General features: G+C 45.8%; 1 protein-coding gene across 1 annotated transcript in view; it reads right to left on the bottom strand.

Annotated features, from left to right (window-relative positions):
- The window catches only part of PCOLCE (procollagen C-endopeptidase enhancer), a 247,161-nt gene that overhangs the window by 25,104 nt on the left and 206,860 nt on the right, over nt 1-15,197 (bottom strand). The window contains exons 4-5 of the mRNA XM_085639797.1: nt 10,981-11,105; nt 10,390-10,526 (exon numbers count right to left, since the gene is read on the bottom strand). Of these exons, the coding sequence (XP_085495923.1) occupies nt 10,390-10,526; nt 10,981-11,105 (262 nt within the window). The remainder of the gene's footprint in view (nt 1-10,389; nt 10,527-10,980; nt 11,106-15,197) is intronic.

Here is a 15,197-nt window from a genome sequence, read left to right as displayed (position 1 = left end):
CCTATCTCATAACCAAAGACTTCTTCCAAAGACAACAACAACCTGCAAGCATCCGAGCCCAACACCAGATGGTGATCTTATCCTAAGTGTGTGGCTCTGCAGCTCTACATGCCAAGAACAGATGCATACTGGTAAGTAGCATATTCCTTTTGTATTCCAAGGGAATGTTCTGTTTTAATTGCGAGGTGGAATGACAAAGTGCTCGCGTACGACGCTCACCCTTTATGTTTCGGCGTGCGGCCGGTGGTGAGGGAGGGGGAGGGAGTTGAAGCGCGAGCAAAACAGAGAGGCAGAGCGAGGGGAAATCCAGATGGCGCCTCTGCTCGTAATCGCGTGCCCGCACGCGTAACCGCAAGCTCTAGGTCGGCCATGGTAGCATTGGCATAGCCAATAAATCTCTCCTTTGGGACCTTATGAAGTGTTTAGCCATGCAACAGTTGATGTTGTTGCACCAAGGATATTGTGCTGGAGAACTAAACACTTATAAGGTCCAAAAGGCGAGACCTATTGGCTATGCCAATGCTTGTTTTTAAATGAAGGGTTAAGTTTTGTTTCGACCTCTGTGAGATCCAGCTATATGGTGCCTCTGAGCTGCGTTGTGTCTGCGTTTGGACTAATGTGTCCTGTCGTTCTTACAGTCCCTCCAGCTACAATGAGTTTCTGTCACAATTTGCGTTCGCCAGAGACTTGTTTTTTTTTTTTGAAGCTTGCATGAATCCATAGCTATAGTTTGTGAGGGGCTCGTGAGTCCCAAAGAACTTAAATAAACGAGTTAGAAATCGTAAATGCTGCCCAATCAACGTTGAAAGCTGAACATGTGGGAAAGAGGAATTTTTGTGTTAGCAGAAGCAGATTCCACCTAGGCAATCACTTCAGCTGAAGTTCCATTTGGCTGGAAATCAGTATGCGCCTTCTTTGCTCGTGGAAATGCACTAAGTGCCATTCAGGGGTTCAATTGCATTTTATTCTTGAAGTGGATTTGCCCAGACATGCTCTTTCTTCTTTTTTAAATTCTCGCTCCGCTGAAAGACAAAGAGGGGGGAGAAGAGCGTGAGAGGGTAAATAGCTTTGTGATGAAAAGAGGCCACCTCCCCTTATTGTTGTTACAAGCCTGATTAGGGCAGAGGACGTGACATTTCATTTGTAGCTCACTGACAGATGTTAAACGTCATGAGCAACACCCTCAATAGAGCTTGACGCACTTACAAGCAAGGGAGACAAAATAAATTAAAACTCAATGGTATTATGCAACAGTTAATGAACACAAGCATTGGCCACGAAAGCTACGAAAGTGGAAGTGATTGCGTGCTGCGAGCGCTGCGCTTAATGAGCATGATGAGGAAAGCCAGATGGCGCCTCTTCTCGTAAGCGCTTGCCCGCGCGTGTAACCGCAAGCTCTAGGCCGGCCATGGTACAATTTTCTGAGTCCACTTACTAAACGTCTCGCCAGAGCAGCGCCAAGAATTTGGAAATTAAATGAAGAATCCATTGGTCCACAAATATGAAGTATCACTTGTTTCTCTGTGTATACTAGAGCCACAGAATAATGCACATTTACAAAAACGTTTACTTTATACAGATGTTAAAAGGTAAAGGCAGTGTTTCTGTGTTTCTTCAAGAGTCTTTTATGGATGTGGTGTGCCAAAAAAGTGCACTGCATCAGTAAACAGTGTTAAAAGCACCTGTCTAATCAGAAATCAACCTAACAAATGTGTGACTTGTATTTCATGAGTGCAACCATGAAAGGGGATCAGCTTTGCTCTCATTTCCATGCCCCTGGCTTCTTGTCCAGTAGTAAGCGTAACTAGTTTTGTTGGTCACCAGGGCTGGTAACTTATGTGCAATTTGATAAAATTGTGATGATGCAGGCTGCATTCACGCAGCAGTTATCAGTGCTTAAAGATTCTCTTGATACCTACAGCACGGCAGCATCCATGGGTAGGTGAACCCGTGCCACAAATTCTCTCTTGTCCTTGTGACCCATGACTGTTACCTGGCTGCTTCTCCAGGCAGCACAGCTGTGCTTGGTTTAGTTATTATGATTCTCTTGGTAGACTTTGTTTGGTGGGTATGATTTAAACCATCAACCACCCAAGGCACCTACAACACTTGCCTTTTCTCCCACCACCTTGTACCCCAGACCTGTCTGTGCAGCTCACTCCAGCATTGATAGGGAAGTTCCTGGCTGGCACATCCCATGACTCCACTTTATTGTCTAGCGCAAAGAGGTATGTGTTAGGATGTCCTCAATCCTCCTGCCAAATGCACTAAACATGGAGGTGGTAAGCAAGCGAGCGATATCACTTTAGAGTGGCCGTCCCTTTTAACGAACACTCGATAACCGCTAGGATATTCAGTCACGATAATCACTCGACGCGCCCGCCACCCCCGGGTCACCCTAAATGCAACAAGAATGTCAACCCACGTGATACGGTGACTAAACCTAACCATAAAATTAAACTGTACGGCACAGAGGTGTTCCTTCGGCGAGGCAAAACTACGAGAACTTCCAGGCACCACGCACAAGACTCCAAATAATCACTGCCTATAAGGTTCACATGCTATAAGAACCAGCCCGCAGTCAAGCAAAAACATAAGGGTGCCAAATTGTGGTGACTCGGTCCTACTGTGACTAAACCGATGTACCATATTTGCATTTACAGGGACTTCAACCATTCCCAGCAAGAAGGGACCAGAACCTCATTCCAGTTTTCCCTCCCTCCCCATCAAATTAAGCCAATAGGTATGTAAAAAGGACCCGCATATAAGTTCAACTTGAATAGCTTTTAAATACAGCCCACTAGTAAGAATGTTCCTATTTATGTATTATAGGCTAAAGAAGACGCCAGTAATCTACAACTGGTAGTACGTAAGTTTACCCATCTAACGTTTTTAATAAAATCAAATACAGCTTTTTTCACACATTAAAACAAGGCACATTGTTACCCCCACAGGAGAAAGATGTCCATTCGGAACCACATATGAGCCCTGATGAAGACCTCTTGAATAAAACATAGGTCCACTTCCAACACAGGTCGAAACGCGTCGGCTAACAGATAACGAGTCATATCCGGGATAGCAACCAGACATATTCGCCCCCAGGAGAACAAAAGCAATAGATTCAATCAATGCTCTGTAGAACATACTTTGAACATTGCTCTCTGACCCAGCATAGGACCAGAAAGTTATTCACGTAGAGGCAAAAAAAGTTTGAGTTCCCACGTTTCACAAAAAAGAGGGATATCTTAGTGCTGTAGAGTTGTAATTCCTTCATGTTTTATCTATAATTGCAAAGTAATCTTTCCATGTTTGCATTAAGTTTTGTGTATGTTTTATGTAAAGGACATGTACTCAGAACAGTGAAAAAATGTCCTTTCTGCTCCAATGAATTCAAGTCTTGTTTGTTAAGTAATTCCTTAATGTTTGCATAAAGTTTTGTGCATGTTTTATGCAAAGGACATGTACTTGACACAGTGAAAAAGTGTTTTTGCTTTAAAAATTTAAGTTTTGTATAAAAGAGACAAACACTCGCAGTCAATAAATTAGGCTTGCTGAGACAAGTATAACGTGTGATCAATGGTATCTGAGGCTCTCACTTTATAAAAAAGTATCACTTTAGAGTGGCACACACAAAAAGAAGGTACCCTGAATGAGTGTCTGATTCTAAGGTAGAAAAAGGTGCACTACACCTTCTCCTGTGTGGTGCTGGGCATATCAAAAAATGTCAAAGGACTGTCCTCACACACCACCAGGTGTCATGCATTCATTTTTAAATCACTTACTTCTCCGACAGACCCCCCCCACTTAACTTTTAGAAGTGCCTCCGTGTCTCCAGGTGAAGGGCCGCTCTCTATGAAACGCGGTTTTTAGAGAGCGAGGACTGCCGATAATGAAGCATGACACCTGGTGGTGTGTGAGGACAGTCATTCAAATTTTTTGATATGCCCAGCACCACACAGGAGAAGGTGTAGTGCACCTTTTTCCACCTTAGAATCAGACACTCATTCAGGGTAGCTTCTTTTTGTGTGTACTTGTCTTACTTGGAGGCCTGCACACCCTGAAAACCCCTGTAGCCTCTTGTTACAATTACTAGGGTTTAGTGTGTGTATATCAATTTAGAGTGGCCTGGATGTGTTAATGAAGTGGAGCGGTCTTTGGCGACGTGGTGTCTCCAGCCAGGCCACATGATGATTTGCTAACACTGAATCAATTCCTAGAAAATATGATGGATTCATCATTGAGAATATTTAACAGCACCTAAATTCATCTCTATCCTCTTTGTCAAAGATAAACCACCCTGACAGCTTTGATCATCAAATCAACTGCTCCTGCATGTTCCTCCTTTTCGGACAGCGTAATGTGGAGGTAGAGTATTCTTCGTTCCTGCATCAACACTCTCTTCCAGTTGTTATGATCTATTGCTTCTCGCTTACTATTCAAAAAAGAGTTTAAATCTTTTTATTCAATTCCCGCTTTGCTGAAATCAGCAGTTCTAGGTTGGACCACTCATCTACAAGCCTACTTTTGGAGGATGGTGTGCTTTATAAGAAATCTATACCACCGCATAAGATGAGCAGTGAGTTTTATTAGTTGCTTGTCCACCCCTTCTATGAACGATCATCCAGTTCTGTAGATGACATGGTGTAGCCGGTCAGGGACACTGGGAGAAACAAATATCTGAAGGAACAATCAACAGTGGAGCTGAAATCCAGCTCAGGACTTCAAGGATTTATGGACCTGATTTAGATCTTGGCGGACAGGTTTCTCCGTCACAACAGTGACAGATATCCCGTCCGCCGAAATAGAGATTCCATTATATCCTATGGGATATATATTTCAGTGGACGGGATATCCGTCACCATTGTGATGAAGTAACCCGTCCGCCCAGATCTAACTCTGGCCCAAGTCTTTCACTACTTCCTGAGGTTTTCATTTTGGATCGAAGCTGCTTGGATGGTACTTGCTGCCTCACATGCACCTCCTCAATGGCTGTCACAGGCTACCAGCTCGGTGTTTAAAGTAACATTTACCAAACAGGTAGCCTGCGGGTAAGAATGGCCAGCAGAGAGGGACTGATGCAACCATCTGATGCAGGAGAAGACCTCCAAGGCTGCAGGAAATCATTTCTTTCAGGACAGAGGTGCATACTGCAAGGTTGTCTGATGGGCATACAAAGAGCTGGGCAACTACTTGGGGGTTCATTTGACCCTCTGGATACCTTATGTGGAGTTATGATTAGGCTTGTTTACTTTGACTGCCACCTGCGTTTGATGGTTTTGACAAAGCCCCCTGACAATAGTATGGTTGAGGTTTGCTGTAATCCTGATGATATTCAGGGAGTCAGGAGGAGGGGACTTTGCACCTTTAGCAAGACTCGCAGTAAGCAAGGGCCACAGCCTGCGCATCCCTGTTCAAGATTCATTCAGGCGCCACTGAGAAACCTGTGGATATGAAGGCCCTGTCTCCCTCTGCAATGAGAGGAGAGGCCAAAAGGGAGCCTGGCAGCCCCAGGGCTAGCTGGGAGCACACATGGAAATCTGCCCTGACCTTTCCCCAGTCACAGCAAGTCTATGTTACTATTGTCACATCTGTATGTCCTCAAAGTGCCACAAGACCATCCCTTAGTCACTTCCTGACTACGAGTCCTCAAAGTGCCATAAGACCATCACTCGATCACTACCCAACTCCGAGTCCTCAAAGTGCCATAAGATCATCCCTCGGTCACTTCCCGACTACGAGTCCTCAAAGTGCATCAAGACCATCCCTCAGTCACTGCCCGACTCTGAGTCCTCAAAGTGCCACAAGACCATCCCTCAGTCACTGCCCAACTCCGAGTCCTCAATGTGCCACAAGACCATCCCTCAGTGACTGCCCGTCCTCCTCGAGTCCTCAAAGTGCCACAAGACCATCCCTCGGTCACTGCCCAACACCGAGACCTCAAAGTGCCACAAGACCATCCCTCAGTCACTGCCCGGCCCCCTCAAGTCCTTGTCAGCAGGGATGAGGTCAGCCTCATTAAAGATGTCTCAAAAACTCCCCCTGCAGCCCTCAAGAGGATGAGGTGTGCGGGAGAATGTCACAGCAGCTGCTGCTCAGCTCTAGGGCATACATCTCCTTACTTGCTGGACTGGATTGCATGGTCATTGATCACTTCGAGCGTTGATTGTTCATGTCTGACGCCACACTGGTTTAATACATGTCTTACTGTAGCCCACCCTTCCCTGTGGAACACTGCATTGGCACTTTAAATCTCAAAGGTACCTCGCAACGTACCTTCCCCTAGTCTATTACTTTAGAAAAACATGTCTTGCCTTTTTAGACCCGTAAGTTGGGTTCTAACTTTGTAAGTCGGAATTGATGGCTCAGCGCAGCGATGCATCAACTGCATCTTTGTTTGACCCGATGGCCCCAGCTTTGAATCCCTTCAGCTCTAAAGTTCCAAAGCAGATCCAGAGACCCATTGAGTTGGAGCTCTATATATTTGATATTCAGCTTCTCTATACTCCAAGAGGTGATAGCGCTACACAGACCTGCATGTTATATTTTGGCTCCAGATAGGAACGTTGACATCAGATGGCCGTGCTTGGAAACTCAGGAGAAGACATTTGGACGAGCCACGGTTCTGAGAGGTCACTGTATCCCGAATCCGATGTAAAAGTCAAGTTGTTCTTGGAAGTCTTTCACTTGAGCATTACCCCTCTTGGAGCCAGGACAAAGGTTTGAATAATGACTTTAAGGGTGGTTTGGAAATGCAGTGATACAGAGTCTTTGGGTAGGTACGACTCTTACGGAGACCAAGATTGCAGAAGAGTAGAAGACAGTATCTTATGTCCGGCGTTTGGTGCAAACATTATTGTAGGATACCCTAAGATAAGCAGAGTTTGAAATGTTAATCCCCAGAACTGGACGTAATACTCAAGGGCCACGCATTGTAAGAGCTTAGTCTGTGCATAGGAGCCCTCAGGACTGGGGAAACACCGGCATCGACGTGATGGCTCCGGGAATGAGAACTGTATTATTGGACGTAGCCAAACACCGGTGGAAGAACTGTCCTGTCCTGACCGTAGCAGAAGTGGTACACTCTCCCGAGCTTCCCTTGTGGATGCATCCTACGCTACGTAAAACAGCGACTACGTCCTGTAGATAGACCTGGAGCAGCATCACTGACACTACTCTCGCCATTTCGATAACCAGAACCTTCTAACATTTGACGAATTAAGACAAAATACACAAGTGCCGGAAGGACAGTTTTCAACGTATGGCACACCATGCTTCCAAATTCATTTGGAAACAAGGGGATGTTATACCATCCACTCACTACACCTTGCAAAATATGTCAACACACTGCAGAGCTGAGTAAATTGCACTTTTGATTTACACCTAGGTTTTTTGAATAGCCAGAAAGTAGTAAACTTACTCAAAAGTGTAAATTACTTGAATGTTTAAGTTGCCTTTGTGAATCAGGCCCATACAGTATAAAACTTAGCTCTTTAATGCGCCTTCATTTTTTGCTCACCATGTTTATCGAAAGACAGCCGACTATAGCGTCAAGTCACCCTTTTAGGGTGGGTATTTGCACTTTATTAAACTCTCACAAATAATTAAATAACTAAGCTGTGTTAAGATGTATTTCTCATTAATGGTAAATAAACCAATATACACTCTCATAGACTAATACAAAATGTTAAACAGTCTATTTCCAATAATTACCTGTGCTATTGCTTCATCTGAAATAGTCATGATAATGTGCAATTCTTCCTGCTCAAGCTTAGCTTAGAATGAAGATTTCTAACTAAATAACAGAATTCACTCTGACTCTCTCCATACAGTGTGGGAATGCTTTGCTTCTCAGCAGGAAAACCCGTGAGGTCAGATAACCCTGCAAGAGCCCTTGCAGATTCTGGAGCAGTGTCTGTACTGATCCATACACCCATACAGGCCCTTCCTTCACTGTCAGAGCAGCAGGTATGTGGAATCCGCTTCCTGGACATTTGAGGTCAGATAACCCTGCAAGAGATCCATACATCCATCCAGGCCCTTCCTTCACTGTCAGAGCAGCAGGTATGTGGAATCCGCTCCCTGGACATTTGAGGTCCATTTCGGATAAAGTAAAATTTAAATATGAGCTGAAAACCCTCTTATTCAGTCTTCTGTGATGACAGGAGCCTGGCGGTCCTCTGCTCTGTTCCGTCTTGAGTTGCCTAAACAGCGCTGGGGCACTCTTTCTGAGTAGCCGTGCGCTATAGAAAAGTCATTCATTCATTCATCGTGATTTATCCCATGGACTCCCTGCCTGTGTTATCAGCTCTGCAGAGCTACAAGGCTATCCACCCATGTCCTTGGACCACAAGAAACCTAGCCTGGGGGTAGGCAAGGAAGTAAGCCTTGGCATGCAACCAAGGTACCTGTCTTTAACGCTTGCGCTCTGTTCTCTGCGGCACACAGCTGTAAGTAACCTTGCTGTCTAAGGTGAATGTATGACATCTGTGCAGACAAGGGGTAGCTCTGTTGTTTACTAGAGAGCTAACTCTGCTGTTAAAAACAACTTGTAAGTTCTGAACAACGTAAACGATGTATCTCCTCTCTAATGTTTGAGCTGCCGCTGCTGCTTGGAGCACACCAGTGAGTACTGCGCTAACATCTGTGCAGGCTGGAGAGCAGCTCCCCGGTCTCAGGGAGCTGACGTGTAATCTAAATAGCTCAAAAAATGAGAATTCTGCCAAAGTTAACATTTGGAATCCATGAAATACCCTCCCCCATCCTGATCCAGACAACAAAGTGTTTGCAGGTCAGCCAGTACTGGCCCTTCTGGGCTCTTCCTCTTGAAGTTGGAAGACATAAGTGTTGAAGGACAGACAGCATTGACTGCCGCCTCCATGTATACACCTCTCTAACCTGACCACCCATGGACAGACACCCCCTGCCCTCAGGCCACACACTGCATTCATCTCCATGACCTTGTCACAGACCTTTCCTATGTGCCTTGAAGGACGGACTTCACGTTAACTGCAGCTCAATAGATCTCCTACCACCTGGGTCCCCCAACCTGCTTCTGTAGTGTCAGCGGCTTCGGGGTCAGTCTTTCCAAACGAGGTCCAACACACACGTGCACAAACCAATTGTTTTAGTTTAAACAATTTTAGTGATTTTTATCAAATAAATACACCATATAATCCGGCCACACCGGGAGCCCCTACACTACATTATGTCTTCAAGTCCATTGTAAGGGTGAGCCTTTTCACCTTCACATATTGTGGGTACGAAAAACATGTCAACGGTCATAGAAATGAAAAATCAACAAATCTTGAGACTACTTCGGAGATAGAACTCCGACCAGTACAGGCATCAATAACTTCCCATGTTAGGCACCTCTTGTGCTCTGGTGTGACTGGAGATTTGTGCTGTCTGTAGGGAATATTATATAGTCACGTCCACCGGGAGCAAGCTGTGATATAATGCTCTGGGGCTTTCCCCCACGATATCAAATATTTAGGTGCTGGTTGCCACTCACCGTTCTTTCACAGTGGTTTGTGTTCCACCATCTATTTGGTCTTTTATCCAACTCAACATGCATGTTTCACTCACAAGCTCGCCATTTTCCAAATTTCATAGCCATCCCATTTCTCAAACTCATGATATCTCTTTCGTCTAACCAAGCATCGTACACATTGTTTCATACAGTATGGAAATAACTAAACTATTGTCTTTGGCAATACTTGTCTCTTGGTGTCACATCATATGCTTGCTTTTGTGGGGGGTCCACCTACATTTGCAGGTAAGGCCTCCTTGGAACCCCCATATCTCAAATCCACCATATAATGGCAGGTTTGCCATATTTGCAGATCCTGTGTGTGCAGGTAAATTTCTGCCAATTCCAAGTCAGTAAAACAGAATTGCAATTTTTAATGCATTTGTTTGCACGGCTGTTGAACTCAGAAGCACAAATAGTTCTGTATATCGTGACATGTAATTTCCTCATGTAAAGCTTTGCCCATGAATGAAAAAGCTTGAGCCTGAAAATTTAAACTGGTACATCAGCTGCACTGTACCCAAGAGACCCGCAAGCTCCCAGGAGGCCCTGAACAGAATTATTAAGAATTGAAAATGGATACACGTGTCCTGACAATGCAGGTAGTGTGCAATATCAGATTAATACTGAGGAATGGAGACCAGACAAGATGCAGTGTTGTGTGATATGTCACAGGGTGTTGACTGCAATAACAATAACAAAACAAAGTGGCTATCACTCAGGCTCTGCTTCTATGTAGAGTGTCCTGAAGAAGGTCTGTGAATGGAGCGCAGAAGTTCTGGGAATGGAGCGAAACATGAAGACTGTAGCTGTGATCAAAAGAACAAGTTTTCTTTATTTGAGCTAAGCCTTTCACTTACTTGGGTGAAGTGTCCCCGCAGAACTTTCCAATGCGCCTCGAGTCGTCGCTCGCCCCGCCATTGAAGACAGCAACGTAGTCATAGCGGCAGTAGCTGTCACCTTCTACATCAAACTTTCCAAAAGTGAGTTCAATTACCTAGAAAAGAATTACAAAAAGATTGTGGCCTATGTCCATACAAACAAAGCTCATGGTACTTTGGCGCACCAACTCTGTAAACTAGAACATTCCCCTACCAGGGGAACCGTCAGTGCTCCACTGGCCATTTCTCGGTGATATGATGCGAGGTAAGCAGTTAGAAGTGATTCTTGGGGTCACACAAACAAACAGCCCCTCACCTCACCCTGGAGGTCATTCTGAGCTTAGAAGTTACACTAACATCAATCCGTGAAATAGTTTCACCCCCAAAGTTTCATAGTAGAATGAAAGAAATCATAAACCATGGAGAATGATAAGATGTGTCTGCTAGGAACCGAAAGGGTCGTCGGCTGCCTACACGGGCTAACCGAGTTTGATCTCTGGCATCAAATGCTGTGTGCGGATTAAAAATAAGGAAGGTCTAATGTGCTATCCATAACGAGAGCTCACTTACCTTTTCCTTGGGGGCGATGATGTGCCAGGAGCAGCTGATGCCGGGTGGGTAATCGCTCTCTGGCCAGTTGGGGGTGTTCAGGTGGCCCTGGGGCTTTTCCAGCTTCCCCCCACAAAACTGGTGCTCTGCAAAAGAGAAGGTCTTAAAAATAACATCCAGCTCAAAACACATGGGTTGGGATATTAGGAGAGCTAGGAGATCTCTAGTCCTGCGCTTGACTTCCCTAGAGACGCCACACCTCCTCACGGAGGAGCTTCTACCACGTCCACTTCCGACTTCTTCTCTTTTCCACTTTTACATTCATTGTATGGACATTTATGCAGTCAAACAATGTACGGCTCCAGGCCCTTATAGAACTGAGAAAGAAGCGTCTTTTGACACAAGCTAGGGCTTTATACGACAAATAAATGAATACAGCCCATTTACAAGCCAACATTTGAGTAGCTCTTATGTGACAGGCACAGTATAATGTTTCGTATATGAGACCAGGGTGCAATTGACTAGTATGCAGTTCTGTAGGTGAGTGCACTGACGTTTAGTCCGAAGATGTTTCACACTTTTAAAGAAGGTCTCCTGCTAAATTTCATACATATGCATATGTACTCCCTCCACTGAATGCAAACAAAACTAGAATAGTTGAATTAAACTCATGGAAAGCAGCACCGGCGAGCTATTACGCCGTGGCTCGCTCATATGCCCCAGTAAGGAGACCCAAATGCAGGTTTGAAGCTTAAAACACATCATTCACACCAGCTTCGTATCATGGTGACCCAGCTGCTGCTCATACTCTGTTCTGGGGGAAGATTTCTGCTCTCGTCACTTCCGTCACACCTTGTGCTCTTATAAGACCTGGAGTGATGTGGTTGACATTAAACCTTTCTCCGTCGTTGACACTCACTATGATCATTCACACCACTTAAGTCCATCCCGCTCACTTCGTCAGACAACGGACACGGTCTGAGCTCCTTGACCCCACAAATAGTGAACGTTTGTCAGGTTTCAGGGACACCAGTTTATAGCAACTTTACATATAACAAATTTCTATTGAGATTCCCTGTTCAAAGTGTCATTCTAATCCTACACGTCACTGCATCTTTGTTCATTGACCTTCCATCAGAGGCTTAGGGCCTGGTTTAGATGTCGGCGGACAGGTTACTCCGTCGCAACGGTCACAACAGTTCGCCAAAATACAAACCCCATTATACCCAATGCTATTTAAATTTCGGTGGACGGGATATCTGTCACCGTTGTCATGGAGTAACCTGTCCACCAAGATCTAAATCGGGCCCTGAGCTCCATTGATTCTGACCTTGGCTAGGTTTTTTAATTTTTTTTATCTTGAAGCCTGTGCCCTAAATGCCATTGTGCCTCACATCTACCACAGAACTACAACGCACCATCAACACCACCATCAAAACAGGCACCTTCCATCTAGGCCCATCTCTTTAATAAGCTCAGACGCCAAGGTATTAGCAAAACTCCTAGCGTCGCGCCTGATCGCAGACCTCCCCTCCCTAGTCCATGACGATCAATCAGGATTCATACCGAGCCGTAACACTGCCTTAAATATACGTCCAGTCTACAACGTCCTGAGCAAGCAACCATATCTACAAGAAGATGCGGCTATATTGTCATTAAAATGCCGCCATGGCGTTTGACTCGATAGAGTGGCCTTACCTATTTGAGGTTTTGGCAAAGTTCGGTTTCGGTCCACGATTTCGGCAGTGGGTGGCATTGTTATATACTGCACTGCTGGCCCAAGTTAGAGTAAATAATCATACATCGCGTACATTTGTATTACAGAGAGGGACCAGACAGGGATGTCCCTTGTCCCCCCTTCTGTTCGCGTTGACTCTGGAGCCACTTGCACATTGGATCAGACGTGATGTTTCAATACGTGGCATGCGATGGAGCGCAGATAGAGAGGATAACATTTCGTTATATGCGGACGATATTCTGATTTATTTGGCGTCCCAACAAGCCTCAATTACTAGCTTACTCAATGTCATTACTAACTTTGGTAAATATGCGGGGTACACCATTAATTGGTCAAAGTCATTATTATATGTCTTACACGGCCCCCCACCCAAACTACCGCGTGGATATGAAATTGATGTAGCTACCAAGGATTTTAAATATTTAGGAATTTACATGACATCTGACCGCAAAATAATTTATGATCAGAATCTTCTGGGCCCCCTTCGGCAGCTACAAGATGATGTCAAACATTGGAGATCACTGCCCTTGTCCCTCTTGGGAAGAGCAGCCCTATTCAAAATGCTTGCACTCCCTAGATTTTTATACGTGCTCCAAAATTGCCCATTCCCAATTGCTGACACCTATTTTACTGCTATAGAGGGAGAGATCCGTACTTTACTATGGGACGGCAGAACACCTCGCATTGCCCCCTGTAAAGTGACAAAGGGGTGGTACGATGGGGGGATTGCTCTTCCTGACCTACGCTTATACTATAGGGCCACACAACTTGGTGGCCACAAACCACTGGATCCATGGTTCCCCGTCAAATCCGGCCTTTCACCTAGAGAGCTACCAAACAGGGAGGGAGGGCTATTTGGGTGTCCTTTATGGCAAGGTCCGGTAGAGCCGATACCTTGGACCTATCTTGCAAACGGTGGCTATCTGGCACCAAGCTACCAAACGTCTAGGATGGGCAGATAAACTCGCAAATCCTTCTGACATCACGATTGGGGATCTTGAATATATTGGAGGCCATGGACCTGACGGAAATAGAACAACAATGGGTGGCATTGGGGTACCTACTAGTAAAGAGAGCTATTGCAATGTTTTGGGGTTCCAACACATTGCCCTTAACGGTTGGGTGGGTGGCAGAAATGGACCGGTGCATGATAGCAGAGAAGGAGGTCTATAAAATGCGAGGCTGCCCTAAGAAATGGGATAGGAAATGGGGAGGATGGAACGCGTTTAGGGGCGATATTTGTACATCACCAAAAGAAGATATGGCAATGCGCAGAAGTAGGAACAGTAAAAACTCCCGGCTGTTCGCATTATGTAGCATGTAATTATAGATACATTGTACCTCCTTGTTGATACGCACTGTGATTTTGCAATGATGACTCTGTGATTTGATTTAATAAAATGTTAAAATAAAAATAAATAAAAAAACAGGCACGTTCCCAGACGACTGGAAGCGCACAGAAGTCAGACCTCTGCTCAAGAAGCCCACAGCTGACCCCACCGACCTAAAGAACTATCGGCCCATCTCGCTCCTTCCCTTCGCAGCCAAAGTTGCAGAGAAAACAGTCAACAGGAAACTGACATGATTCATTGAAGAGAATGCCGTCCTCGACCCGTCCCAATCCGGAACTCGAAGCAACCACAGCACAGAGACCGCCCTACTCGTCGCCACAGATGACATCCGCACCCTCCTGGACCAAGGCCACTCCGCAGCCCTCACCCTACTCTACCTATCAGCGGCCTTCGACACCGTCTCCCACCGCTCACTAGTCGCCAGAGTACACGACGCAGGCATACAAGGAACAGCCCTGGACTGGATCCGATCATTCCTCACCGGAAGAAGCCAAAGGATCAGACTCCCACCCTTCATCACTGACCCCACGAAAATCACCGGAGTCCTACATGGTTCATCCCTGAGCCCCACCCTCTTCAACATCTACATGGCCCCCCTCGCAGCCATCGTCCGACAACACGGCCTCAACGTCGTATCCTACGCCGACGACACCTAGCTCAGCCTCTCCCTCACCGAAGACCCCACCACTGCCAAACTCAACTTCCAGAAAGGAAAGCAAGACGTCGCAGTCTGGATGACCAACAGCTGCCTGAAGCTCTACGCCGAGAAGAAAGAAGTCCTCGGTACCACCCCTTCTGCATAGGACAGCACCTGGTGGCCGACAGCCCTCGGAAGCCCACCTATCCCCTCAGACCACGCCAAGAACCTCAGCATCGTACTCGACTCATCACTCACCATGAACCAGCAGGTCAACGCCGTCACCTCCAGCTGCTTCAACACCCTCTGCATCCTCCGCAATACCTTCACGTGGATCCCCCCTGAATCAAGAAAGACAGTCACCCACCAGCATCACCAGCAGACTGCACTATGAAAACGCACTCTACGCCGGCATCAACAAGTCCCTACTCCGCAAACTCCAGACAATGCAATAAAACAGGCCCACAAATCCTACACGGTAAATTAAAATTTCATGTACCTTCGCGTAATC

The sequence above is a fragment of the Triturus cristatus genome, chromosome 12 (assembly GCF_964204655.1).
Source record: "Triturus cristatus chromosome 12, aTriCri1.1, whole genome shotgun sequence".
Taxonomy (NCBI): domain Eukaryota; kingdom Metazoa; phylum Chordata; class Amphibia; order Caudata; family Salamandridae; genus Triturus; species Triturus cristatus.
Note: the sequence above shows the minus strand (reverse complement) of the source record. Positions and strands in the feature narration are given on the sequence as shown.